Source organism: Macaca thibetana, chromosome 20 (assembly GCF_024542745.1).
Source record: "Macaca thibetana thibetana isolate TM-01 chromosome 20, ASM2454274v1, whole genome shotgun sequence".
NCBI lineage: Eukaryota > Metazoa > Chordata > Mammalia > Primates > Cercopithecidae > Macaca > Macaca thibetana.
The window spans coordinates 74,881,952-74,909,539 of NC_065597.1; the positions used below are offsets into that span (position 1 = coordinate 74,881,952).

A 27,588-nucleotide genomic window follows, 5' to 3' on the forward strand; every position below is an offset into this window, starting at 1 on the left:
GCCCACAGGCCCAGGCAGGGGCTGCAGCCACAGGGCTGTGCGGGGCCGGGAGCGCCTCCTCCTGGGACCCCTGCAGCCCCCGCCCCACGGTCCCAGGCTCAGGGGCCTCCTCCCGGATGTTTCTTCTGGAGCCCGACCCATAGGCTTTTCCTCACTACCTTTGAGATAAAATCAGAAACAAATCTTTAAAGGCCATCTCCAAAAACCAGAGGCCGGAACGAAGTCAAAACAAAGCTTCCTGTCGGCAGCTTCCTGCTTATCTAAAAACGCCCGCGTCAGCAGCACCTTCCAGCCCAGCAGGGTCCCTGGGCCTCAGTCTCTGGCGGGGGCCGGACCCAAGGCCATGTGAGCCACGCAGAAGGTGCCAGGCCCTGGCATGCGGTGCCACAGGAGGGGGATGGTGACCAGCCCTGTGGCTCAGTGTCAATGTCCACGTGTGTGGAGTCTCCTGCTCAAAGGCAAAATGCCCTTCAGTCCTACGAGGAGGCAGCAAGGTGGCTCAGCAGCGCCCCCCACCACTCAAATATCAAACAGCCGCCTTGTCTGGAATCAGGGTCCTTGCAGATGTCATTGAGATGCGGTCACACCGGATCAGGACGGACCCTAAATCCAAAGTCAGAAGACACGGAGCATGACGACGGAGGCAGAGGCTGGAGCGACGAGGCCACAGCTAAGGCACAGCCGAGCACCAGGGGCTGGAAGAGGCGGGAAGGCTGTCCCGTCCCCCGGGGACCCTCCATGGTGCAGGCCCTGCAGCCCCCCCGGTCTCAGGCTCCCACAGCCTCGTTCCACAAGCCGGGCTGGGCTCCAGCGCGTCCAGGGCAGTTTCCCCTCCTCCCTGCGGTCAAGGCTCCAAGCCTGCCTCCTTCCCTCCTTCCCTCCTTCCCTCCTTCCCTCCTTCCCTGCCCAGAGCCCCACCTACCTCGGAAAGGAGGAGATGGTGTGAGACTGGCTCTGCCTACAAGCCCGGCCCGGGTGTTTTGAAACCAGAGGTCCATGAATGTTTTTAATCCGTAGGTGGACGGTACCAAACCCCAGTAAGGACCGTGCGTGGGCGCCCAGCATTCGAAGACAGAAGGAGATGCCGGCCAGGAAACGCAGTGAACCAAATGCCCTCCGCCCAAAGCCACAACACCCACAACGCCCACACCACCACCCACAACACCCACAAGTCCCACAAAACCCACACCACCACCCACAACACCCACACCAGCCACAACACCCCACAACACCCACACCAGCCACAACACCCCACAACACTCACAATGCCCACAACACCCACAACACCCACACCACCACCCACAACACCACCCACACTGTCCACAACACCCACAAAACCCACACCACCACCAACACCCACACCAGCTGCAACACCCACGATGCCTACAATGCCCACAACACCCACAAAACCCACACCACCCACAACACCCACACCAGCCACAATACCCACAATGCCCACAATGCCCACACCACCACCCACACTGCCCACAACACCCACAATGCCACCCACAACACCCACCCCAACACCCACAATGCCCACACCACCCACACCACCACCCACAACACCCCCAACATCCACAACATCCCCCCACAACACCCACACCACCACCCACTACAACCACAACGCCACCCACTACAACCACAACGCCACTTCTGGGTACACACCCAGGCACCACGAAAACCTCCGTCCAACAAGAGCTGGTGCACGGACAACCATGGCAAACAGCCCAGCTCAGCGTCCACCCACAGATGAGCCACGAAGTACAGGCAGGCCAGCCACGTACGGAGCGCCACTCAGCCATGAGAAGGAAGGAGGCACAAGCACCCACCACACCGGGATGAACCCTGAGGCAGGAACCCGACTGACGAAGGCTGGGCACAGAGGGACACAGCGTCTGATGCCATTTCTACAAAACATCCAGAACAGGCCAAGCCAGAGAGACGTGGATGCTCCCAGGCCTGGGGAAGGAGTGGGGAGCCAGTGCTGATGGAGACGGGGTTGCCTTTTGGGGTGATGAGGACATTCGGGACCCGACAGAGGTGAGGGCCGCCCAAGTGTGCACTTTAAAATCAGTTAACACCAGCCGGGCGCAGTGGCTCACGCCTGTCATCCCAGTGCTGTGGGAGGCCGAGGCAGATGGATCACCTGAGGTCAGGAGTTCGAGACCAACCTGGCCAACGTGGCAAAACCCCATCTCTACTAAAAATACAAAAAACATTAGCCAGGCGAGGTGGGGGCACCTGTAATCCCAGCTACTCAGGAGGCTGAGGCAGGAGAATTGCATGAACCCAGGAGGCGGAGCTTGCAGTGAGCTGAGATCGGACCACTGCATTCCAGCCTGGGCGACAGAGCGAGACTCCCTCTCAAAAAAATAAATAAAATAAAATAAAATAAACTTGGCCCCATGGAAACCGTTTTTCTTTCCTAATGGTGGGGGGAGGAAGATTTTTCCATTCCCCACCCTCCCACGTCACCCCACACAGAAGCCAGAGGCCCAGGGCCCCTCAACTCTCTCTGAGAGCACCTTGGAGAGACTCCAGGGAAGCCTGGCCGCCTCACACAGCAGCAGGAGGCACCTCCGTCCAGCACCAACGCAGACAGCACTGCCCACTCCACAGCCCACCCGCCCACTTCTTCCCGGCCAACAGGACCCAGGCCTACCAGGATGCAGGCTGGGTGTGTGCCCGGTGTGGGGTGGGCACGTGTCCGGGTGTGTGCCCGGTGTGGGGTGGGCATGTGGCCGGGTGTATGCCCAGGTGTGGGGCAGCCTCATCCCAGGGCAGTGCCCGAGTGGGAATGGGCAAAGGAGGTGCCAGGCTGGTAGTGGTGAGGGGACACAGGACACGGGAAGGATGTCTGTCCCGGCCACCGTGGGTGGGGTGTGGGCCTCGGTGGGCAGTGGTGGTACAGGCAGGGCCGCGCCTCTTCACCCTGTCCTCACCCCAGCAGCCCCGGAGCAGCAAATGGACTCAGAGAGCTCCCAGGCAGGGGCCGCCAGCTGATGCGGGAGGAGGACGGAACTGTCACCCCTGGCTGGGTGGGAACAGAGGGACAGGACCCCACCCACCATCAGAGGCCTGCTCGTCACAGGGTCCCATGGACCCCACCCGGAGAGCAAAGGACCTTCCCAGAGGGCACGGCACTGCCACGGTGACAACCCCCAGCCTCCCAGGGCAGGGGCCTTCCCATTGTCGGCCCCCCAGAGGCTCCCGGTGCACTCCCCCCATTCCCCACTCCAGCTCACGGAGCCCCTGAGGGTAGAGTCCTGAGTGCCCCCCAGGCCTCGGTCTTCCCACCCAAAGTGGCTCCTGTGCTCCACATCGAACCTCCGCTCCTGAGGTGCCCCTGCCCACACACCACCCTGCACCAGTGGGGTCAGAGCCTCCAGGAGACGAGGCCTCGGCCCAGCGTCCCTCCCGCCCTCCTGCCTCCAGCCTCAGGCCTGAAACACGAACCCTGGGTCTGTTTCATCACACAAGTCTCAGTGTTTGACTCTAGCTTCATAACGGCCCTGTTGTAGGCAGGTGTCTGCTTTTGAACAAACTGTTGGTTCACATCCCCAAGGCCCTGAGTGCGTCAATCTCGGCACATTTAATGCACCTGACTTCCAGCCTCTGGCAGGATTTCAGGATGTGCGAGTGACTCGTCTGACCTGGGTCCAGGCACGGTGGCCCCAGCCATACCCTGGGGGCTGAGAGTTCATTTCCTCCCACTAGGACTGGGCCAGACCCCTGCCTGGCTGCCCGCGCCCCAGGCCTGAGCTGGGCTGTTCCCCGGGCCTGGGATACCCTTCCAGGTCCTGTCCGCTGCAAGGTTCCTGGAGCACATTCTCCCAGGACACAGGGGCAAAGACAGAAACAGCAAGGTCCCCCCAGGACGCACATCTGGGCTCCAGTTGTCACGTGTGTGGCATGAGGGGAGGGGCGTGTTCCTGTGCATGACAGCGTGTGTCCATGTGTGTGCACATGTTGTGTGTGTGTGTGGTGTCTGCACACGTGTGTGGGCACCGTGTCCGTGTGCATGTGTGTTGTGTTGTCTGTACATGTGTGTGGGCACTGTGTCCGCGTGTGTGTGCGTGTGTGTGCATGTGCGTGTGTTGTGTGCATGCACCGCGGGTGTGCATGTTGTGTGTGTGCATTGCGTGCCATTGCGCCCCTGGCATAAGGTGACATGTGCAGCTTCCAGAGCTACCCGTGGGCTCCAGCACAACCCAGGGAGCAGAGGCCCACCCATTTCCATCCCGTGTCTTGGTTTCCTTGTTTGTGCAACGGGGACCCTCCCAGAACCCCCAGGGTGACTCCGGGGAGCGTAGTGACAACCAGCAGGTCTGTGAAATCCCTGGGCACAGTGACTGGCACCTCCCGAGTGCAGCCCGAGGGCAGGGGTTTCCCCAGAGCCAGCTTTGCAACTACTGGGAGACCAACCTGCTCAGAAGACCACGGTGTGCCCAAGAATCAGGAGGCAAAACCCGTGAGACAGACGCCGGGAACTGAGCAGAGACGCCTCAGCAAACAGGCACGGTGCCAGGTCTGAGGCCTGGAGGCGACAGGGTCAGGCAGGTGGGGAGAAGTCTGCACACCCGGCCTGAGAGCCACATCCTCAGTGTCTGTGAGCAGAGGCAGAGCCAGGGCCGGGTCTCCCAAACCACCTCACACACATGCACAGACACACGTGTACACACACGTGTACACACACACGTGTACACACACAGACATGTGTACACACAGACACACGTGTACACACAGACACATGTGTACATGCCACACACATACACACGTGTATACACACAGACACACGTGTATACGCAGACACATGTACAGACACAGGTGTACACGCACAGACACACGTGTACACTCACAGACACATGTGTACACACAGACACACGTGTACACAGACACGTGTACACACACGTGTACACACACAGACACGTGTACAGAGACACACGTGTACAGAGACACACGTGTACACACAGACACATGTGTACATGCCACACACATACACATGTGTACACACACAGACACACGTGTACACGCACAGACACACATGTATACGCAGACACATGTACACAGACACAGGTGTACACACAGACACACGTGTACACACAGACACACGTGTACACAGACACACGTGTACACACAGAGACACACGTGTACACACACAGACACGCAGAGACACCCGTGCGCACCCTCCCCTCCCCAACGGCGCAGCCGCTCCTCAGGGAACCTCCCTCCTCGGCCTGTTGAGTCTTGAAACAGCTTTTACATTTTTTAGTTTAAAACTCACGTATTTCCCCCACCCTCTTATTCTCTTCTCTTTTTTTGTTGTTTTTTGTTTGTTTGTTTTTCTTTGGTGAGACAGAAAAACCCAGGCTGGAGTGCAGTGACTTGATCTCGGCTCACTACAACCTCCGCCTCCCGGGTTCACGCCATTCTCCTGCCTCAGCCTCCCAAGCAGCTGGGACTACAAGGTGCCGCCTCTGCGCCAGGCTAATTTTGTGTATGTGTGTATGTGTGTCTGTGTATTTTTACTATGGACGGGGCTTCCCCATGTTAGCCAAGGTGGCCTCAAACTCCTGACCTCAGGTGATCCACCCGCCTCGGCCTCCCAGAGTGCTGGGATGACAGGCGTGAGCCACTGCGCCCGGCCTGACATCTGTTTTTAAAATTCACCATCCACAGACACAGTGGCAGCCACGGCACACGCAGCCCACAGAAACCCGGCCAGGTTAAAAAGCAGCAGTTTTGGCCGGGCGCGGTGGCTCAAGCCTGTAATCCCAGCACTTTGGGAGGCCGAGGCGGGTGGATCACGAGGTCAGGAGATCGAGACTATCCTGGCTAACATGGTGAAACCCCGTCTCTACTAAAAATACAAAAAACTAGCCGGGCGTGGTGGCGGACGCCTGTAGTCCCAGCTACTTGGGAGGCTGAGGCGGGAGAATGGCGTGAACCCGGGAGGCGGAGCTTGCAGTGAGCTGAGATCCGGCCACTGCACTCCAGCCTGGGAGACACAGCGAGACTCCGTCTCAAAAAAAAAAAAAAAAAAAAAAAAAAAAAGCAGCAGTTTTGTGGCAAACCCTGAATTCTATTTTGGTGGCCAAGGAGGCACGTTAGCACATCAAGAAGAAAGAGAACTGGGGAGGGAGTAGAGGTGGACGAGGAATCTGATTAATTTTGCTGTGCGAAATATCTTACCAGCTTTAGCTGTAAAATTCTGACCCGGTTTCCTGAAGGGGACAAAGAGACCACAAGTGACCCTCACTCTCAGGCCCGCGGTGCTCGGCGCCAAAAGCCGTCCCAGACTTTAAAAAGTGGAATGAAGGCGAAATCACACAGAAAATAAAAGCAGAGGCTCAAAGGAAGCAGCCGTACGTAATTGCTTTTAGCGAACAAACATTTTTGAATCCCGGTTTGCAGGGAACTGAGGGAGAAAAGGACAGGTTTTAGGAAAGAACAGAGGGGTGGGGGCTGGGACCTAAAAGAGGCATCTAATTTTATCTGGCTCCTTTCCAACAATAAAATCTAATCCATCATTTTCTCCGGATGAAGGCTCTTAATGAAAATTTAGAGAGTGTGACTGAAATTTAGAATTCCCCAGGGATCCTGCAAGGAAGATGTCTAGCAGCCGTGCGAACCTCCCTCCAGCCCGAGCTGCCAAAGGGCACGGCCGCGAGGAAGCAGCGGGTTCTCATCTGGCTCTCGGACCACCGTGCCCCTCGCCACGCGGGGAACCTGTCCCTGAACCGAGGCTGCGTGCTTGAGCTTGGCAGTCCGGCCTCCCCCTGGGCTGGGCGGGCCCGGGGTCTGGCTCTGGGATCCACGGCCGTTTGCTGCTCAGGGCATGAAGCCCCGTGGGAAGGGGGTGGGGGCCACGGGTCCTCCTCTCAGCCTCTCAAAGCAACACATGGGCCCCGACGCCATCGGACATCACCCTCCCGCTCGGAGAAGGACGAGGAGGAAGGAATCCCGCTCTCCTCAGCTTCCCAGCAGCTCTCACGGTGAAGAACAAAAGTCAGCCCACATTCTGGGGTGCACAGAACGGGATCTGCGGGGAGGGGGAAACGGTGGCGGCAGCCGGCTGAGCACCCAACGCTTGGTAAAGAGGAAGCGCTTTGTGACGCAGACAGAATCGGCACCAGTGCCCCGTCGTGGCTTCTCACTGTCCAGAGAAGAACCTGGGTGACTCTGCCCGCCGGGGCACCCCGGGGCCATGTGGGATGTTTCTGCCCATCCCCAACCACAGATGCTGCTGGCATCAGGGGAGTGGAGGCTGAGGAAGCTGCAAACATCCTCAGAGCAGGGGCAGCCCCCCACAGGGATGCATCCTGGCCAGGCCAGCAGTGGTGCCGTGGACGGGACGGTGGCGTGCCCACCAGGGCTCTCAGCAGGCCCAGCAGGGGTGGGGGCTCAGCCAGCATCAGAATGACGGGTGTTACGGGCTCACAGCTCCCGACACCTTGCAGGGATGGGAAGCCCCTCCCCCTGCCCCCTTCCCCAGGACCAGGTTGGACACTGGGGTGTGTCCCTGATGCTGTGTCCCTTTCCCGACACAGCACGAGGACGCTGGGCGTGGCGTCCACTCTCCCTGAGTTTCGTGGCTTGGGAGGGGCTGGTGTCCCCAGACCACATTTGTCCACAGACTCGGGGGACCCAGGCCTCCCCGCACGCTGCCAGGCCTGGGGAGGGGACAGCTGCAGGTACAGCAGGGGTACACATGGTGGATCCATACCTCCCCACCAAAGGTCCTACATGAGATATTTTGAAACCAATGTAAAACATACACAAGAAAAAACGAAAATATCTTTTTAACATTTTCCTGTATCCAGCCCCCCAAAGCTGCCGGGGGTCACCGCCCCACAGGTGCGCACCTGGCCCTCCCCTGCCTCCCAGGACCTCTTCTCTCAGCCACTGGCACAAGGTGGCAACACTTCGTTCTCATGAAAAGCCACTGTGTCTGCCCAGGGATCGCAGGCAGTCCTCACCTCCCGGGTTTGCTGGCAAGTTCCACGAGCTTGTCACATGTAAGGTGAGGGAGTCAGTGGGGCTGTGGGGTCCTCAGTCCCAGCTCCCACCCCGCCATGTCTGGCCAAGTTAGGGAAAAAACTATTCCTCTATCCTCTTAAATTCAGTGACTGGGCCGGGCGCGGTGGCTCAAGCCTGTAATCCCAGCACTTTGGGAGGCCGAGACGGGCGGATCACGACGTCAGGAGATCGAGACCATCCTGGCTGACACGGTGAAACCCCGTCTCTACTAAAAAATACAAAAAACTAGCCGGGCGAGGTGGCGGGCGCCTGTAGTCCCAGCTACTCGGGAGGCTGAGGCAGGAGAATGGCGTGAACCCGGGAGGCGGAGCTTGCAGTGAGCTGAGATCCGGCCACTGCACTCCAGCCTGGGGGACAGAGCGAGACTCCGTCTCAAAAAAAAAAAAAAAAAAAAAAAAATTCAGTGACTGGGGCCTGCAAATTAAACTGACAAAAGACGGATCCTGGCCGGGCGCGGTGGCTCAAGCCTGTAATCCCAGCACTTTGGGAGGTCGAGACGGGCGGATCACGAGGTCAGGAGATCGAGACCATCCTGGCTAACACGGTGAAACCCTGTCTCTACTAAAAATACAAAAAACCAGCCGGGCGAGGTGGCGACGCCTGTAGTCCCAGCTACTCGGGAGGCTGAGGCAGGAGAATGGCGTAAACCCGGGAGGCGGAGCTTGCAGTGAGCTGAGATCTGGCCACTGCACTCCAGCTCGGGCGACAGAGCCAGACTCCGTCTCAAAAAAAAAAAAAAAAAAAAAAAAGACGGATCCATAGGATGAAAAATTTGATTGACAAGCACAAGGCAGCCAACGAGAGAAAGCGGGTGGTTCAGCAGTGTGCAAGCCACCGCCTCCCATCCTCACTAGGTCAGGGAGGGGGCAGCAGGAGAAAAGGCTTCTGAGGGGAAGAACAAACAGGTTTCTTCAGAAAAGACAAAAGGGGTTTTAAAAGGACAATAGACAAAGTTTATCTGGGTGCCTCATGTCTGTAATCCCAACACTTCGAGAGGCCGAGGAGGGCAGGTCTCCTGAGATCAGGAGTTCCAGACCAGCCTGGCGACCAACACGGCCAGACCCCACCTCTACTAAAAATACAAAAATTAGCCGGGCGTGGTGGTGAGTGCCTGTAATCCCAGCTACTCAGGGTGCCGAGGCAGGAGAATGGCATGAACCCAGGAGGCAGAGGTTGCAGTGAGCTGAGATTGAGCCAGACACTCCAGCCTGGGGGACAGAGGGAGACTCCGTCTAAAAAAAAAAAAAATTAGCCTGGCGTGGTGGTGGGCACCTGTAATACCAGCTACTCGGGGGGCTGAGGCAGGAGAATCACTTGACCCGGGAGGCAGAGGGTGCAGTGAGCTGAGATCGTGCCTCTGCATTCCAGCCTGGGCAACAGAGCGAGACTCTGTTTCAAAAAAAAAAAAAGAAAAGAGAGTTTGTGATAATACAGGCATAAGTAGTGTCTCTGTCTTGGTCCCCCCAAGCAGAGATTCGGGGCATGTTTTATTCCAACTCTCCCTTCTGGGAACGGAACCACCCTCACCCTGAAGAAGGAATGTGTAGCAGCCTCAGGTCCCAGGAGTTGCTGGTTTTAGTCAGGAGAGAAGCTCTGAGAAGCCGTTTTTCTGCCTCTGTTGATTCTCAGTTGCCTGCAGCTCACAATACTCCTGATGTCAACAGGGCATGTTTTCGGGCCACGTATCTCGCTCCCTTCGAGGCCCTCAACCACAGCACACTGGCCCCTCGCTCAGTGCTGCGACCCCATCCCGTGGACGCAGGTCTGCTTCTCCTCTAAGACCAGGCCCTAGCAGATCTTCTAGGAGCCCCTCAGTCTCCCAAGTGAGGATGTTTCTAACACCCAATGAGGCAGGAACCAGGAGGGGAATGTAGGCTCCACAGTGTGGAGTTAGGTGAGGAGCTGCAATGCGCCCTCACTCTAGGAAGCCACCAACGGAGCCCAGGAAAGGAAGTGCCGGACACCAGAGGGCCTCCCCAGGCCAGGCCAGCAGCCCCCAGTTCAGGCTGTGCTAAATAAATGCAGGCCACAAGGACACACTCAGAGGGAAACCATTTCGCCGATCGTTTCCTGAAGGCCCCATGGTGCCGACGACACACACACGTCAGACAAGCATCCCACCTGCCGTCACTCCACCCCTTCTCCACTTCCCACTCCAGCATCTCCTGGGTTTACTCTTTCGGTGAAACAGAGCTTGTGCTCCGAGCATCTGATAAATTATCGTGAGTAACATCACATCAATGTTCCTTACACCTGGAATAATGAATAAATTCCCTCCCCCAAAATAGGCACAAATGTTCTCAACTCCCTGCAAGTAACATGGGCTTAGAAAGCACACGACCCAGAGCTTCAATATGCAGGAGGCCGCCAGGGAGGACCCAACAGTGAGCCCTTCCAAGACTTAACAGGAATCCTCTAAGTTGAGCTTTGTTGCTTGAGTTTACACTCAGCTTGCTCGTTTTTAAGTAGGACCCACTAGTACATTCCTTTCACGATGCCTGTTTCCTGATTTAAGGGAAATGACTCCAGGGAGGTGAAAAGGAATATTGTTACTTCACAGTCCACATGTATTCCATAACAAAACTCAGGTGGTTCTGCAACATGGGGGTCTGGTATCCTCAGGCTGTGTCCTGACAGCAACCTGGACGTGGTACAGCCAAAATGGTGAGGGCCATCATCACCATCACCATCACTACAATCTTCACCACCATCATCACCATCACTATAGTCTTCACCACCAACATCAGCATCACTACACTCCTCACCATCACTATCACTACAGTCTTCACCATCATTACATTCTTCACCATCATCACCATCACTAGTCTTTACCACCATCAGCATCACTACACTCTTCACCATCATCACCATCGCTACAGTTCACCATCATCACCATCACGACAGTCTTCACCATCATCACCATCACTATAGTCCTCACCATTGTCACCATCACTACAGTCTTCACCACCATCATCACCATCACTATAGTCCTCACCATCACCACCATCACTACAGTCCTCACCATCGTCACCATCACTACAGTCCTCACCATCGTCACCATCACGACAGTCTTCACCATCGTCACCATCGCTACAGTTCACCATCATCACCATCACTATAGTCTTCACCATCATCACCATCACTATAGTCCTCACCATTGTCACCATCACTACAGTCTTCACCACCATCATCACCATCACTATAGTCCTCACCATCATCACCATCACTACAGTCCTCACCATCGTCACCATCACGACAGTCTTCACCATCATCACCATCACGATAGTCTTCACCATCATAACCATCACTATAGTCCTCACCATTGTCACCATCACTACAGTCTTCACCACCATCATCACCATCACTATAGTCCTCACCATCACCATGGCTACAGTTCACCATCATCATCACCATCACTACAGTCCTCACCATCATCACCATCGCTACAGTCCTCACCATCGTCACCATCACTACAGTCCTCACCATCGTCACCATCACGACAGTCCTCACCATCGTCACCATCACGACAGTCTTCATCGTCACCATCGCTACAGTTCACCATCATCACCATCACGATAGTCTTCACCATCATCACCATCACTATAGTCCTCACCATTGTCACCATCACTACAGTCTTCACCACCATCATCACCATCACTATAGTCCTCACCATCATCACCATCACTACAGTCCTCACCATCGTCACCATCACGATAGTCTTCACCATCATCACCATCACGATAGTCTTCACCATCATCACCATCACTATAGTCCTCACCATTGTCACCATCACTACAGTCTTCACCACCATCATCACCATCACTATAGTCCTCACCATTGTCACCATCACTACAGTCTTCACCACCATCATCACCATCACTGTAGTCCTCACCATCATCACCATCGCTACAGTTCACCATCATCATCACCATCACTACAGTCCTCACCATCATCACCATCGCTACAGTCCTCACCATCATCACCATCACTACAGTCCTCACCATCGTCACCATCACTACAGTCTTTACCATCATCACCATCACTACAGTCCTAACCATCATTACCATCGCTACAGTCTTCACCATCATCACCATCACTATAGTCCTCACCATTGTCACCATCACTACAGTCTTCACCACCATCATCACCATCACTGTAGTCCTCACCATCATCACCATCGCTACAGTTCACCATCATCATCACCATCACTACAGTCCTCACCATCATCACCATCGCTACAGTCCTCACCATCATCACCATCACTACAGTCCTCACCATCGTCACCATCACTACAGTCTTTACCATCATCACCATCACTACAGTCCTAACCATCATTACCATCGCTACAGTCTTCACCATCATCACCATCACTATAGTCCTCACCACCATCAGCATCACTACACTCTTCACCATCGTCACCATCGCTACAGTTCACCATCATCATCACCATCATCCTTGGTTGACACATGGCACTGACCACTAGCCCTCTCCATGTATCCATTTATCTAATCCTCACACCTGTTAGGTAGGAACCATTAGCCCCAATTCACAAGTGATGAAACCAGAGCACAGAGAGGTTAAAACCACGTAGGCAGAAGATACCACCACCAGAGTGTGAACCCTGGCAGTCTGGTTCCAAAATTAGTCCTGTCCCTGAGCCCCTGACTCTAGGTGAACCAACATTCAGGCACGGCAGGCTTGTGGGTGCACAGTCAGCAGGGGTGGCCTTGCTTCCCTCCTCCTGCCTCCTTCTGCTTTGGCCCGTGTCCTGCACAGTGAAGGCTCCCCCAGGCCCTGTGGGGGCAGGAGGGGGCAAGTGGGTGTTAAAATGGGAAGGTCGGCCAAGCACGGTGGCTCACGCCTGTAATCCCAGCACTTTGAGAAGCCGAGGCAGGTGGATGATGAGGTCAGGAGATCGAGACCATCCTGGCTAACATGGTGAAACCCCATCTCTACTAAAAAATACAAAAAAAAAAAAGTAGCCGGGCATGGTGGCGGGCACCTGTAGTCCCAGCTGCTCGGGAGGCTGAGGCAGGAGAATGGTGTAAACCCAGGAGGCGGAGCTTGCAGTGAGCCGAGATTGGGCCACTGCACTCCAGCCTGGGCGACAGAGCGAGACTCCATCTCAAAAAAAAAAAAAAAAAGGGAAGATCTCCGGCCGGGGGCAGTAGCTCACACCTGTAATCCTAGCACTTTGGGAGGCCAAGGAGGGCATGAGCTCAGGAGTTTGAGACTAGCCTGGACAACACGGTGAAACCCCATCTCCACTTAAAATATAAAACGAGCCGGGTGTGGGGTGGGCGCCTGTAATCCCAGCTACTCGGGAGGCTGAGGCAGGAGAATCGCTTGAACCCAGAGGCAGAGGTTGCAGTGAGCCGAGATTGCGCCACTGCACTCCAGTTTGGGATAAAAGAGTAAAACGGTCTCAAAAAGACCAAAATAAAACAAAAAACGGGGAGGTCTGGCTCATGTCATTCACCCGCAGCTAGAGCGCCCCGAGGAGCCGACTCAACATTTGCGTTTCTGATGATGAAGCCACAGAAGTTCAGCTCCTGGGGAACACGGCCAGTTCTTTTAATGCTGGAGGAAACCTCGCCAGGGAGGCCACGGGCGAGGGGCCGCAGACAGGCCGAGGGTCTGCAGGAATCTGCAAGTCGACAGGAGAGAGGGGATGAGAAACGCTGCCGTCATCTCCTGCCTGGGCCGCGCGGGGCCGCCTGGCCGCCGCCATGCAGATGGGGTGTGTAAAACCGCCGGTCAGCCCGCGTCTGCTGGTCGGCAGGGAGCGGAGGCTCGTTAAGAACGTCTGTTAAAAGCCAGGAGCCTCCATCGTCACTCAGTTGAAGATGTGTCAGTGGAGAACGGAACCAAATGTGCTTTTTCTAGGGGAGGAAACAGGCTTTTCACACACCATCTGTCGCCAGGAGCAGGGAGGTGTGGGCCTGGCGGGCGACGGTGGGCAGCAAGGGGACAGCCAACAGTGAAGCCAAAGCATTGCGTCTTGCCAGCGCCTCCTCCTCGCCTCCTGGTCAGATCCTCACCCTCCCCCACCACAGTACACCTGCAGCCACGCCCGCCCCTCCCGGCCTTGGCCGGAGCGTCCTCCAAGGCGCCAGGCAGTAGACAGAGCCCCAGTGCCGGCCACCCTCCCCCTCTCATTCCATCTTGCCAGGTGACTCTGAGTCTCCAGCAGCAGAACCGGGTCCTCCATCCCCGGGCTCCCTGAGCTGTAACGCAGCCGCCTGAGGCTGGGGATGGCCCCGAATAGCCTCAAGGGATCTAAGGAATGGCCCGGAGGAGCCCCCAGTCACCAAGAAGCAGCCTTCAGCAAAGCCGGAGCAGGTTCCAGGCAAAGGAGACCTGAACGTGCATTCCCGTGAGATCGCCTGGAGGGTAAGCCCTGCTATAGGGGACGAGGCCGGCTGCGGGGCAGGGGGTGCCTGATGGAGGCTGAGGCCTGTGCAGAGAGGCCAAGAGGACACCTGGACCCTCGGCTGAGTCCAGCCACCAGAGACCCAGAGCCCCCCATGGAAAGCAGAGCCTCTGCCCCTGCGGACAGCAGGTCATCCCAGGCCGGGGGAGGGGGCTGCCCAGGTGTTCCCACCCCTTCCCCCACCCACAACAAATGGGGCACAGCAGGTGTGGAGGGGGCGGCCTTCTGCACCCCTCCTGGTGCTCAGCTCTGTCCTGGGACCCCCGCACCCCCCAAAAGGCACCAGGCCTCCCCGGCCCTGTTCCTTGTTGGCTTCCAGGCCTGACCCTACGTGACCTCTTCTCTGGGTTCCCCCCACCTCCTCCCAGTGCCAGGGGAGGGACATGGGTGTCTACAGGGAAGGCGACGGGTCCCTTCTAGCCTCAAGAAATGCATGGCAAGCCCTGCTTGAGGGACCTTCTAGGAAATCCTGACCTCCCTCCTCAAAACTGCCCAGACCACCAGAACTAAGGGAAGTCCGAGCAATGGCCACAGCCCAGTGGGAGCTCAGGCAGCTGGACGGGAACCGTCCCGGGATGGGGAAAGGCCCCTTAGTGAAGGCCAAGGACTCCGGTGAACCGTGTCCATTCTGGTTCGTGCCGGTGTGGGGCGTTACCTCCACGGGACCCTGCAGGGAAGGAGGGCACAGACGGGGGCTCAGCACTGTCTCGTCGGTATTTCTGTAAACCCACAGCTGCCCAAAATAAAACCTGTTATTTGCTTAAAGTACTAAGATTCCTGTCATCCCAGCACTTTGGGAGGCCAAGGCAGGAGGATCATTTGAGACCAGAAGTTTGAGACCACCCTAGGCAACACAGTGAGACCTCGTCTCTATCAAAAAAAATTAAAAACTTTTAAACATTAGCCAGGCATGGTGGTACCCACCTGTGGTCTCAGGAGACTGGGGCAGGAGGATCACTAGAGCCCAGGAGAGGTCAAGGCTGAAGTGAGCTAGGATCGCACCAATGCACTCCAGCCTGGGTGACTAAGGGAGGCCCTGTCTCAAAACAATATATTTTTTGGCTGGGCGCAGTGGCTCACACCTGTAATCCCAGCACTTTGGGAGGCCGAGGCAGACGGATCACTTGAGGTCAGAAGTTTGAGACCAGCCTGGCCAACATGGAGAAACCCCATCTCTACTAAAAATACAAAAATTAGCCGGGCGTGGTGGCACGCGCCTGTAGTCCCAGCTACTCGGGAGGCTGAGGCAGAAGAATTGCTTGAACCCAGGAGGCAGAGGTTGCAGTGAGCCAAGATCATACCACTGCACTCCAGCCTGGGTGACAGAGCAAGACTCTGTCTCAAAAAAAAACTTTTTAGGGTCGCGGGAGTCACCCATAATTACATCAGCCCGGCATTTCCAGAGACGCCAAAAGGGAAGAGATGGGCCTGGCTGAGCCCCGGCGGCCCACGTGCTACACTCCGAGTTTCTGCACAACCTGGCTGCGCGCGCAGGCCCCCGTCTCAGCCCCACGTCTCCTCAGCTGCTTCTGGGGTTTCTGTGAATAATTCTCCAACAATCCAGACCTCAGTGACTCTGGACTAAGGAGTCTCGCCTCCCAGAGTGACTGTGCTTATAAATAAGATTTTCTCAAGCTGGTTTCCACTCTGAAAACTGTAATAACATATGTCTGATCCTCGTTTTCAACAAAAAGATTTAAAAGCAGCAAAGCAGGGCCAGGCACGGCGCCTCACACCTGTAATCCCAGCACTTCGGGAGGCCAAGGCAGGTGGATCACTTGAGGTCAGGAGTTTAAGACCAGCCTGGCCAACATGGTGAAAACCCATCTCTAATAAAGATACAAAAAATTAGCCAGGCGTGGTGGCGGGCATCTGTCATCCCAGCTACTCGGGAGGCTGAGGCAGGAGAATCGCTTGAACCCCAGGAGGTGGAGGTTGCAGTGAGCCAAGATCGTACCACTGCACTCCAGTCTGGTGACAGAGCGAGACTCCGTCTCTGAATGAATGAATGCAGCAAAGCAAGGTTGGTAAAGACCCCACAACAGGCATCTGACCCCACAACAGGCATCTGACGGCTGTGTCCAGACCATGCTTCTCAAAGGGGATCCAGAAACCTTCGGGGGTCCCCGAGGTCAAACCTGTTCTCATGACACTTCTGAGAGTGGTTTCCTTCCCATTCTTTTGAGACTGTCTCTCGCTCTGTTGCCCAGGCTGGAGTGCAATGGCACAGTCTTGGCTCAATGCAAACTCCACCTCCCGGACTCAAGCGATTCTCGTGCCTCAGCCTCCAGAGTAGCTGGGATTACAGGCGCCCGCCACCATGCCTAATTTTTTGCATTTTAGTAGAGACGGGGTTTCACCATGTTGCCCAGCCTGGTCTCGAACTCCTGACCTGAGGTGATCCGCCTGCCTTGGCCTCCCAAAGTGCTGGGATTACAGGCGTGAGCCACCGTGCCTGGCCTCCTTCCCATTCTCCTGAAAGCGTGGGGCGGAATGCTCTGGAGGCCACAGGCCTGCAGGCAGATGCAGACATAAGAATCCAGCACAAACAGCCACCCCTCCTTTCTCTTCCCACTACATTTTTTTTTACGGGGAAACAGTTGTTTTTCATTAAAATGTTATGTTCCCATGCAATGGATTTATTGCTATTTTTACGTGAAAAAGTGAACATTTTTAAAAGCTCTATTTCTAGTAGAGTGAATGTCCTCAGCGGCCGCGCACGTAAACAAAAGCTCAAAAGGTTTCAGGATTGCGAAGGGTCCTGAGACCAGAGTTCGGGAGCCGGGCTGGGCCAGCTTTGGGTGAGGATCCTTCCGGAACCCGGGATCACAGGGACAATCACACGGACCTGTGGCTCCACCCAGTGGTGATGGTGAGGACGGCAGGAGACCCCAGCGGGCAGGAGCACGGCGTGAACCGCCTGGCCCCGGGGATCTGCCCAGGGCAGGCAGGGGTGTCCCGGGCCCTGGGGCACTGGGGACTCAGGGCTGGCCGTCCTCCACGGCGGGACTGTCCTGCGGGTTGCAGGGGCCGGGACAGCCTCCCTGGGCTCCACCAGCCAGATGCCTGCGGCAACACCAGCCAAGACCACAGACGTCTCCACTTGCTGGCCAGCGTCCCCTGGGGACAGAACTGCCCCCCGTGAGAGCTGCCCAGTCCACAATACAGACAGGACGGTGCGAGGATGGAATCAGCAGGGAGCAAAACATTCGCACATGATGGCCGAGAGCTCCAGGCACTTACCCCACCTCCACCCTGTCCCATGGGGGCTCCAAGGCGGCCCCTCCCCACCATGGGAGCCGGGGTGGACCCAGGGAGCTCGGGGCACTGGAGGGGGAGGCTGTATCCGCCCGGCATCCTTCCCAGTCCCGCAGCAATGGCAGAGGGGACGTCTGTGTGGTCACCGCCCGTGGCGTGGCAGCAGCTGCAAGGTCAGCAGCACTGGAGGGGTTCAGGCCTGGGCGCTCCCTGGGGGTCTTGGCCTCTCCTCGCCTCCTGCCAGCCTCACAGACCCCAGGGGCTCCCACGAGGTCATTGAGGCCCCCAGCCCCGGCTGCACTGAGGAGCCCTGCCTGAGCTCTCAGCCCCACTCCTCCCAGCTGCCCTCTGTGGTGCCCAACCCTGCCCACCCACAGCAACCTGGGGGTCCTCTGTGCTCGCCTCACAGACGGGCAGGCAGCACTGGACCCCCAGCTCGAAGAGGCTGGGCCCTGCTGCCGTGGCTTCCCGCTTAGCTGCTCCTCCAGCACGTGGGACCCGTACTGCCTGCCTGCTGCTCCTCCACACCCACCTGTAGAGGTGCGAGGGAACCTTCCACAGCTCGCCTGAGCACTGGGCAGGGGCGGAGCCTCTGTCCTCTGCCTGCCTCTGCCAGCTGGTCCCCAGGTTCAGGCTCAGTAGGCCCCCAGGTGCCCGTCACACAGAGGCTGCCCGCTCCCGTGGGGAGGTTGTTTGCAAGCTGCTCAAGCAAAGGCCTCCTTGCCTGCAAACCTGTGGTGACACCGCAGCTCATCAGGGTCCGGAGCCCCAGCCACCGGCGAGGTCACTGTCGGAACTCTTTGACCGAGTGCCTCTGGAAGACGAGCTTTGCCGATTTCCACCTGTGGGTCCAGCCTGTCATTCCCACGCCCACCAGTGCCGGATGTCCAGCCCCAAGACAGACCTGCAAATTCACGTGAAAAACAATCGTGTCGCCAGCACTGCCATTAGGCTTCTAGAACGGTCTCTTTGGAGGGAAGAAAAGTATCCACTGCTTTGAAAAGAGGCCACAGGAGATGGGGAGACCTGAGTGGGAACCTCGCCCTGGCTCTGTCTCCTAACAACAGGGTCCACAGCCCTCTTCACTCGCAGACGCTTCTGCTGGAACGGTCCAGACCCCCAGAAGTCATTTGCCAAACTTCAACTGGAGCACAGAGAATTTACTAGACCAAGGGATTCCACTCTGGGGAAGTTAGCTGAAAGAAATAATCTGAAAGTCTCTCTCTCTCCTCATTCTCTCTCTACATACATATATGTATACATATGATGTATATATACACACATATATATGTATATATGTATGAGTATATATACACATACACATAATATACATACATACCTATATACGTATATATATATACACACACACGTATATAAAGTTATACGTATGAAAACGTTCACTGTGGTATTTTTTGGTAGACTGGTTTTTAGTAGGATGAAAAATGACATGGTTTTATTCTATATCTTACGAAGCCAAATGTTTACGCACAGAAAAGCAAACAAATCAACCTGGACAAGCCCCTACCTGACCCAGTGAGCGACTGTTTCTCCCTGTGTGGGGGAATCTCCCTATTTCTGTCAAGGCTTATTCCTTCACTCCAGAGCAGGGACTCATCTGTCATTCAACTCATCGGTGAGGTTTTACTTATACAGTTATGTTATGTTATGTTATGTTACATTATGTTATTTATTTGATTTTTTGTTTTTGAGACGGAGTCTCGCTCTGCCGCCCAGGCTGGAGTGCAGTGACGTGATCTCGGCTCACTGCAAGCTCCGCCTCCCAGGTTCATGCCATTCTCCTGCCTCAGCCTCCCGAGTAGCTGGGACTACAGGCGCCACCACCACCTCGCCTGGCTAATTTTGTATTTTTAGTAGAGACGGGGTTTGTCAGGCTGGTCTCAAACTCCCAACCTCAGGTGATCTGCGCACCTCGGCCTCCCAGAGTGCTGGGATTACAGGTGTGAGCCACCGCGCCCGGCCACAATTATGTTTTTCATGTGAAGGTGGCTCCTTGTTCTTTTTGCATGTCTGCCTATTCTTGTTTCTCTGTTGCTCTTCCCTCATTTATCTCCTTGGGAACTGTAAACATAGCTCTTTCAAGGCCCCCTTCATGTTATTCTTGGCTGCAAATCCCCAATATGCTGCTCTCTGGGCTGACCACATGTGTGCGGCCTGCACGTCCTCCGATGTTGGAATCTATTCGGTTGTTCTTTCCTGCACCTGCCCTGGTGGAGTAGGCATCCGTGGTTCCAGGCAGAGGATTCTGAGGATTGTCTCTGACCAACCCCATGATGTGCTCTAGTCTTGAACTGGGTCTTCACAAGAGTGTCTCAAGTCTGAGTTGTTTACACCCCACGCCTGGGAGCAGCAAGACCGTGGTCTCTTCTCAGACTAGCAGCCTGGCCGCCTGCTCCTGAGGTGCAGGGTGCCTCCACCCCCAGCCCTGCCCGCTCATTCCATTTTTCTTGTCCTGCTCTTGTGGGTGCAGAGGCTCTCCGCAGTCCTCCACCTCCCCATCTGGGGAGTGGGACTCAGCCCACACCATTGCAGGCATCTCTAGGGGCAACTGAAGACCATAGTAAGAATTCTCACCACAGAGCTTGAGCCCCCACCAGCCACTGAGTCTCGCCAGTGCCAGCCTCTCTCAGCCTCTCGCATAGGACTAGGCAGGTATCAGACCCCAGCGTTCTGAGGCTATGTCCCACCCTCAATCATGGGAGTACTTGGTACTTTCTATTTTCACCTTTAAGCCTTAGATACGATTTCTAGGCAACAGAAAAAAACCCCATCCAGAACCATATAACCTCCAATTTTTTTTTTTAACTTTTTTAAATTTTTTTTTTTTTTGAGACCAGGTTATGAGACTGGCTAATTTTTGCATTTTTGGTAGAGACAGAGTTTTGTCATGTTGCCCGGGCTGGTCTCAAACTCCTGGACTCGAGCAATCCACCCACCTCAGTCTCCCAGAGTGCTAGGATTACAGGCGTGAGCCACGGCGCCCAGCCAAAGCCCTGATTTCAATTAACAGTTTCCATTTAAGTTCACCTATGACTAAGAGCTTTGCATACGCCAGGATTCATGTGTTTTGGTTTGTTTAGAGACAAGGCCTCGCTCTGTGGCCCAGGCTGGAATCAGCTCACCGTAGCCTCAAACTCCTGGGCTCAGGTGATCCTCCTGCCTCAGCCTCCTGAGTAGCCCAGACGATAGGTGTCAGCCACCATGCCCAGCTAATTTTTCTTTTTTTGAGAGATGGGGTTTTGCTATGTTGCCCAGGCAGGCCTTGAACTCCTGAGCTCAAGCAATCCTCCCTTCTCAGCCTCCCAAAGTGCTGGGATTATAGGCATGAGCCACCACCGCCAGCCTGGATTATTTTTAATGATGCCCACCTTGCCCCTGGCAGGTACTGCGCAAACACTTTACACAGTGTCTCAGCCTACCCTCCCGACAGCCCTGGGCAGCATTGTCCTCCCCGTCCTCTGACAAGCAGACCTCAGAGAAGTCGGGCCACTCACCCCTGCCACCCACCTAAGAAGTGGCAGAGCCAGCCAGGAGCCCAAGTCAAACACAGCCACGTGGACAGCCGTCCCTCCACACCGCACCTCCTCCCCGCTGAGGGAGAGGCCGGCCAGTCCCTGCCCACATCAAGTGTCCTGAGAACCAGGTCTGCCTCCCCGCAGGGCAGTCCTCTGGCCACTGGCTCCTCAGTGTGGGAGTCTCCTTTTGGGCAGAGAGCAGCCTGGTGCGGCCCAGAGCGCACTGGACGTCCCAGGGAAGCTCCAAAGAAAAACCCTCCATAGATCCGAGCCTGCTCCAGAGACCAGAGGTTCCGGATCGAAGGGGCACACACAGTTCGGGTTTGTGTTACTTCCCTGGGACATCCTGATGTGGCCTGTTGGGGAGAAGCAGCCAGGGACACCCTATCCTGTTGGCTCCATGTCCCAAGTCACCCAGACCTGTCCTACACCCTCCCCGCTACACCATCTCTACTGAGGCCTCTGCAGGATCCATCTGGGACATCATGAAAGGCTCTGCTAACCCTCAAAGCCCAGGTACCATGGGGTCCAGATGTGGGCGACATTTTCCTAGAAAATCACGTAAGGAAGATCTCACTACATCTCCCAGCACTCCTCAGGGAACCGGAGGGGACCCGTTCCTCCCGCACAGCAACCTCTACAGCCTCTCCTCAAATCCCCCAGCCTCTACCACAGCCTCCCTCTCCCCTCCCTTCCTTCTGTTAAATGAAATCTATAGGAAGCCCTTGGTGGCCGGGCACGGTGGCTCACACCTATAATCCCAGCACTTTGGGAGGCCAAGGCAGGAGGATCACTTGAGGTCAGGAATTCGAGACCAACCTGGCCAATATGGCAAAACCTTGTCTCTACCAAAAACACAAAAATTAGCCAGGCGTGGTGGCACGTGCTTGTAATCTCAGACACTTGGGAGGCTCAGGCAGGAAGAATCGCTTGAACCCAGAGACACGGAGTTTGCAGTGAGCCGAGATCATGCCGCTGCACTCCAGCCTGGCCCACAGAGCGAGACTTCATCTAAAAAAAAGTTCGATGTCACCAAACTGAAGCTAAGTTGTTTATCTGAACTTCTGAGAAATCAGGGGAGTAATAACAGCCAAATCCCCAAACAGGCCGGTCCTGGTTGGTACATTAAGGAGTTCTCCGCTTTCACCCTTACAAGAAAAGCAGTTTTGAAGGGAACGATCCGTGTTTTCTGTCTCTGCTTTCCTCGGCCCTTCCGTCTAGAAAACCAACCTCCTCTCTTCAGACCCCCGGAGCCCTCCCTGCTCTTTGCAGAGCCCAGCGTTGCCCGAATCGAGCATCACGAATGAAGCCAGAGGATCTTTAAACTAAATTCATCATTTTGTCTTGTGACAATTCTCTGGACCGGCTCATGCCGGGAGGGAAAGATGGCAAATCAGACACTGTCATAGTGGATGAGGAGGGAGATGTGCGACCCGCCGTGGGTCATCTCAAGCACCTACTTGGCTGGATGAAGGGACCCCTAGAGACCTCATAAAGCGCTGCTTCTGGGTGTGTCTGCGAGGGGGTCTCCAGAGAAGCCTGCCTGGGGGTCCAGGTCCTGAAGGGAAGACCCTCCATATGGACGGATACCATCAATCACCTGGGGGCCCAGAGAGAACAAAAAGGGGCCAGACGTGGTGGCTCACGCCTGTAATCCCAGCACTTTGGGAGGCTGGGGCAGGTGGATCACTTGAGGTCAGGAGTTGGAGACTAGCCTGGCCATGGTGACACTCCATCTCTACTAATATAAAAAAATTAGCCAGGCATGGCGGCATGCACCTGTAGTCCCAGCTACTCCAGAGGGTGAGACAGGAGACTTGTCTGAACCTGGGAAGTGGATGCTGCCATGAGCTGAGGTCACCCCACTGCATTGCATTGTCTGTAGCCTATGAGACAAAGCCAGACTCTCACAAAAAAAAAAAAAGAGGGAAAAGGAGTTCTGATCTTGTTCCTGGCACTGGGACTCTCTCCTCCTCCTCCTGCCCTTGGACATCAGAACCCCAGGGCCCCCAGCCTTGGAACTCCAGGACTTAACACCAGCGGTTCCTTGGATTCTCAGCCTTCAGCCCTGGCCTGAGAGTCACACCTTTAGCTCCCCGGGTTCTTCCGTTTCCTGACTTGGACTGAGCCAGGCTGCCAGCATCCCAGGTCTCCAGCTTGCAGACGGCGTCCCTCCCGGGACTTCTCAGCCTCCCTAACCACATGGGCCAATTCCCCTAACAAACCCACTCTCAACCGTCTATCGATCTCTCTCTCTCCAATACATTGGTCTGCCTCTCGAGAATCCCTACTGATGCAACGCGTTTCTGTACACTGGCTTCTGCCTGGGATCTCACAGGTGTGCCGGGGAATAAACATTCCACAACCCATTTGGGAAACTGTGGAGGACGGTGTGAAAGGAAAGGAGAAGCTCATGACCCCAATTCAGGCTGCCAAAAGGACAAAACGAAGCTGAAGACCGAGCCGGGCAAGGGACTGCCTCTCCCTGTGTTCCTGGACAGGTAACTACAGACGCCGGATCAGATCGCACTCTCCGTTCCCCTCATCTTGGGGACGCATCATCAGCGATCCCCGCCCCCCGCCCACTCCTTTTCTCTTCCCACCATGGGCTCAGAAACAGGATACCCCACAACCCACTTTCCCCCTTTTAATACAGAGGCTCAAAACCATCGCTGGAGAAAGACCTCGACCTTGCCGAGACACGCTCCGAAGCCCACCGAGGCCTGTCCCGGGTATTTCTTGGTTTACAACTGAAATGGACCAAAAAGACAGTGGGCATCCTTCTGGATCATCTGATTCTGCAGGGGCCTACGCCTTTCGCCATCTTCGAGACATTTTACGGTCCTGGAGTTGCAGAAAACTTCGAGCAATGCGAGCGACTCTCGACCAGCCTCGCGACCGTCAAGTGCAATCGATCATCGCCAGTGGAGAGTGACCGGATATGAGACCCCTGCCCGACTCCAACATGGCCGCCCAGCCCACGACCGAGGCCTGGGCCGCCGCTGCCAGGAGCCAAGATGGCTGCGTCGCGCGCTGACGTCGCGCGCGCCCGGCCCCTTCCTGCCGGCACCCGGAAATGATCTCCCAAGGCGGAAGTAAACGGCACGCGACGGTCGGTTGAAAAGTTGGCGGGCGCGGGCGAAGGCTGCGAGCGGGGCCGTCCGGGTGGTCTGGGCGACTGCCCCGAGGGCCCGACACGCCCTGCAGCCAGCCCCGACCGTCTTACCTCAGTTTCCTCACCTGTAAGAGGGGTCAGCGGGCGGGTGCCTTTGCCATCGTCCTTCTCTAAATGCAGGGACGGAAGACGGGCGCTGGCGGGACGGCCACAGGAGCCCAGGCCCGGCGCCTGCACGCGGGGCTCGTGCCCGGGAGTTTGACCAGATCGGGAGGCGGCAGGGGGCGGCGGCGAGGGGCCCTGGCGAGGGCACAGGCGGGACAGGGGGCAGCGCTGGCTGAGGCCCGGCGGCCAGAGGGAGCGGGAGGGAAGGTGCAGGGCCTGGGCTGCTGTTTCCTGGGCACATCTAGCTTTCGAGGGTCACACCGCGGGGAAAGGTGACCTTTATGAAAAGGTAATGGGGGCCGCGATCCCTCCAGAGGCTGTAGGGAGGATCCTTCCTGCCCCTTTCAGCTCCTGGGGGCTCTGGGAGCTCCAGGCGTCCTTAAAAGGGTGGTGGCGGCGTCACTCCAAACTTCCCCCCCGAGACGGAGTCTCCCTCTGTTGCCCAGGCTGGAGTGCAGTGGCGCCATCTCAGCTCACTACAACCTCCGCCTCCCGGGTTCAAGCGAATCTCCTGCCTCAGCCTGCCGAGGAACTGGGATTACAGGCGCAGGCCACCACCCCTGGCTAATTTTTGTATTTTTAGTAGAGACGGGTTTCCACCATGTTAGCCAGGTGAGTCTCAAACTCCTGACCTCAGGTGATCCGCCCACTTTGGCGTCCCAAAGTGCTGGGGTTACATATGTGAGCCACCGTGCCCGGCCTCAACTTTTTTTGAGACAGAGTCTTGCTCTGCCGCCCAGGCTGGAGTGCAGTGGCTATCTCAGCTCACTGCAGCTTCCACCTCCCAGGCTCAAGCAATCCTTCCACCTCAGCCTCTCTCCAATAGCTGGGACCGCAGGTGCACACCACCACACCCAGCTAATTTTTGTATTTTTTTGTAGATAGGGTCTCACTGTGTTGCCCAGGCTGGTCTTCAACTCCTGAGTTCAAGGGATCCTCCCGCCTTGGCCTCCGTAAGTGCTGGGATTACAGGTGTAAGCCGCTACTTCCTGCCGCCTACTTTATGTATTTTGCAAATAAAAGGTTTGCAGGTCACATCAAATATCAAGTGATTGATCTGTGGGGACGCAGGCGCCTTCCTCAGAGCCCCCCCCCCCCCCCTCCCTCCCTTTCTCCCGCCCCAGCCAGCCTTGTGCATCTGCACTCACCTGGGCTGCTCAGGGGCTCTCTGCTGCCCACTGAGTGCGAGAAGTCTGTCGCTGCAGGGACCTGGGTGCTGCCACACAGGTGGAGAATCCATGGTGGCCGGTGGGAGGCCTCCAGCACAGACCCTGCACACCTGGAGGCTTCTGCTAGCAAAGCCCTGGGACCTAAGACCAGATGCCCAGGGCTACGGCCCACTTGGGATGACACACAGGGTCCCCAGATGGGTGCGTCTACCCCACTGACCCCCTTTTTGGGGTGCATGTGTCTGTTCTGGGGCTGCTTTGGGCCCCAGCGATTGGGGGTGGACGGTGTCGCCTTGTGAGAAGGAGCCCGTGTGGTAGGAGTGCCCTGTGGGCGCAGGCCAGGCCCTGGAATGGTCTGTGCCTCGCACACTGCGTTGTTAAGTGACTGTGCTGTTCCCGAGCTGTTGAGGAGCTCAGAAATCCAGGCCGGCATCTTTCTGCCCCACGTGGTGGTAGAGATAGCCAGGAAGTGAGTGCCGGCCGCCCAGGGCCCCAGGCCTGTTTCCCGAGATAGGGCTTGGCCACCTGTGGTCTGGTCTCCACATGGCAAGATGCGCATTCGAGGCCTGTGACCCATGGGGTGGGAAGTGGGGCATGCAGGAGCTCCACCCGTGTTGGGGTGACCTGGCTGTCCCCAGCAGCCGCCTCTGCACGGGGCCTTCTGGTCAGTTTGGGCCATCCTAGTATCTCACTGTGCTCTGCCAAACCCACTTGCCAATCCGATTTGGAAGACGGGTCCCGTCTACATGGGTTCCCCAGGCCTGCACGCAGCAGCGGCACCACCCCCTGCACTGGGGGTCCCAGGATCCCCGATGGGCTGTGGCGTGACCCATCCAGGCTCTTAGAGGCCAACCTGGACTGACAGGACGTCCTGTGGGTCGTGGTGCAGGAAGGTCCTTGGGCCCTGACGCACTTACAGTGGTGGCCAGGGAGCCCGGAATGTTCGAATGAAGCCATGGGGACGGACAGAGGCCAAAACACACCATCTTAACTTCTAATTTTCCTTGGGCAAAATCACTGGACCTCTGTCATTTTTTTTTTTTTTTTTTTTTTTTTTTGAGACAAGGTCTCCCTGTTGTGCGCTGTGGCGTGATCATAGCTCACTACAGCCTCCACCTTCCAGGCTCAAGGGATCCTCCAGCCTCAGCCTCCCAAAGTGCTGGGACGACAGGTGTGAGCCACTGCACCCAGTCTAGTCATCCCAAAGCAAGTGTCTGTCGGTGTGGGTGGGGACTCTCCCAAAGCCAGAGGCCCTGTCAGCCTGCTACACGACTCTGGCCACCACCCTGCGGATTACGGGCTCCTAGGAAAGCTGCCCCAGGGACCACGATACCGGAGGTGGCCTGGGGCAGAAGGCGCGACTCTCTCTTCCTCCTCTTCCCCCATAGACCTTGGAAAGGTCTCGCCTCAAGGCCTCCCACCACCCTCAGCTGAGCAAATGTGTGTCTATTTTGGAATATCTGCAACGTCTTTGAGCTGGCGCCCTTGAAAGAGAGTAATTTGGTGTAGCCGGCGGTGGGGGCCTCTGAGCCCAGCAGGCTGTTATTTTGCCCATCAGTTCCCCTTAAACACATTCAAGCTCGGAGTGGGGGCAGCACCCCATCCCCAGGAGCCCAGCTGGCATTGTTTCCGGGGACACTGACCTCCAGTCCTCAGGCCAGGAGCTAGGGCGTCCGAGGCCGTGGGGATCCACTGCTCAGCCTGCTTCTGTGCTCCCAGGGCCTCCTGCCTCGGGCCAAACTTCTGGTTAGCAAAGAGATACCTGGGTTTTCAGGAGACGGCGTCTCCTAAGCAGGAATCCTCCGGCAATTGCAAATTGTAACCACGCACCGACCTGCAGCTGTTCTGAGTAAACTGAGCTGCGGCAGGCACGCT

General features: G+C 56.5%; 4 protein-coding genes across 4 annotated transcripts in view; 3 read left to right on the plus strand and 1 right to left on the minus strand.

Moving 5' to 3' along the window:
* The window catches only part of RPUSD1 (RNA pseudouridine synthase domain containing 1), a 296,072-nt gene that overhangs the window by 249,088 nt on the left and 19,396 nt on the right, over positions 1–27,588 (plus strand). The window lies entirely within an intron of this gene.
* The window catches only part of CIAO3 (cytosolic iron-sulfur assembly component 3), a 148,777-nt gene that overhangs the window by 46,143 nt on the left and 75,046 nt on the right, over positions 1–27,588 (plus strand). The gene's annotated exons all lie outside the window — the stretch shown is intronic.
* The window catches only part of GNG13 (G protein subunit gamma 13), a 45,181-nt gene that overhangs the window by 11,928 nt on the left and 5,665 nt on the right, over positions 1–27,588 (plus strand). The gene's annotated exons all lie outside the window — the stretch shown is intronic.
* Positions 17,161–26,392, minus strand: LOC126944154 (proline-rich protein 25-like). The gene is given in 10 exon segments (XM_050773413.1): positions 17,161–17,428; positions 17,430–17,653; positions 17,656–17,897; positions 18,107–18,263; positions 18,456–18,635; positions 21,169–21,256; positions 21,372–21,448; positions 22,725–22,822; positions 24,105–24,679; positions 25,925–26,392. Coding segments are annotated over 10 exon segments (2,226 nt in total). The 3' UTR covers positions 17,161–17,311.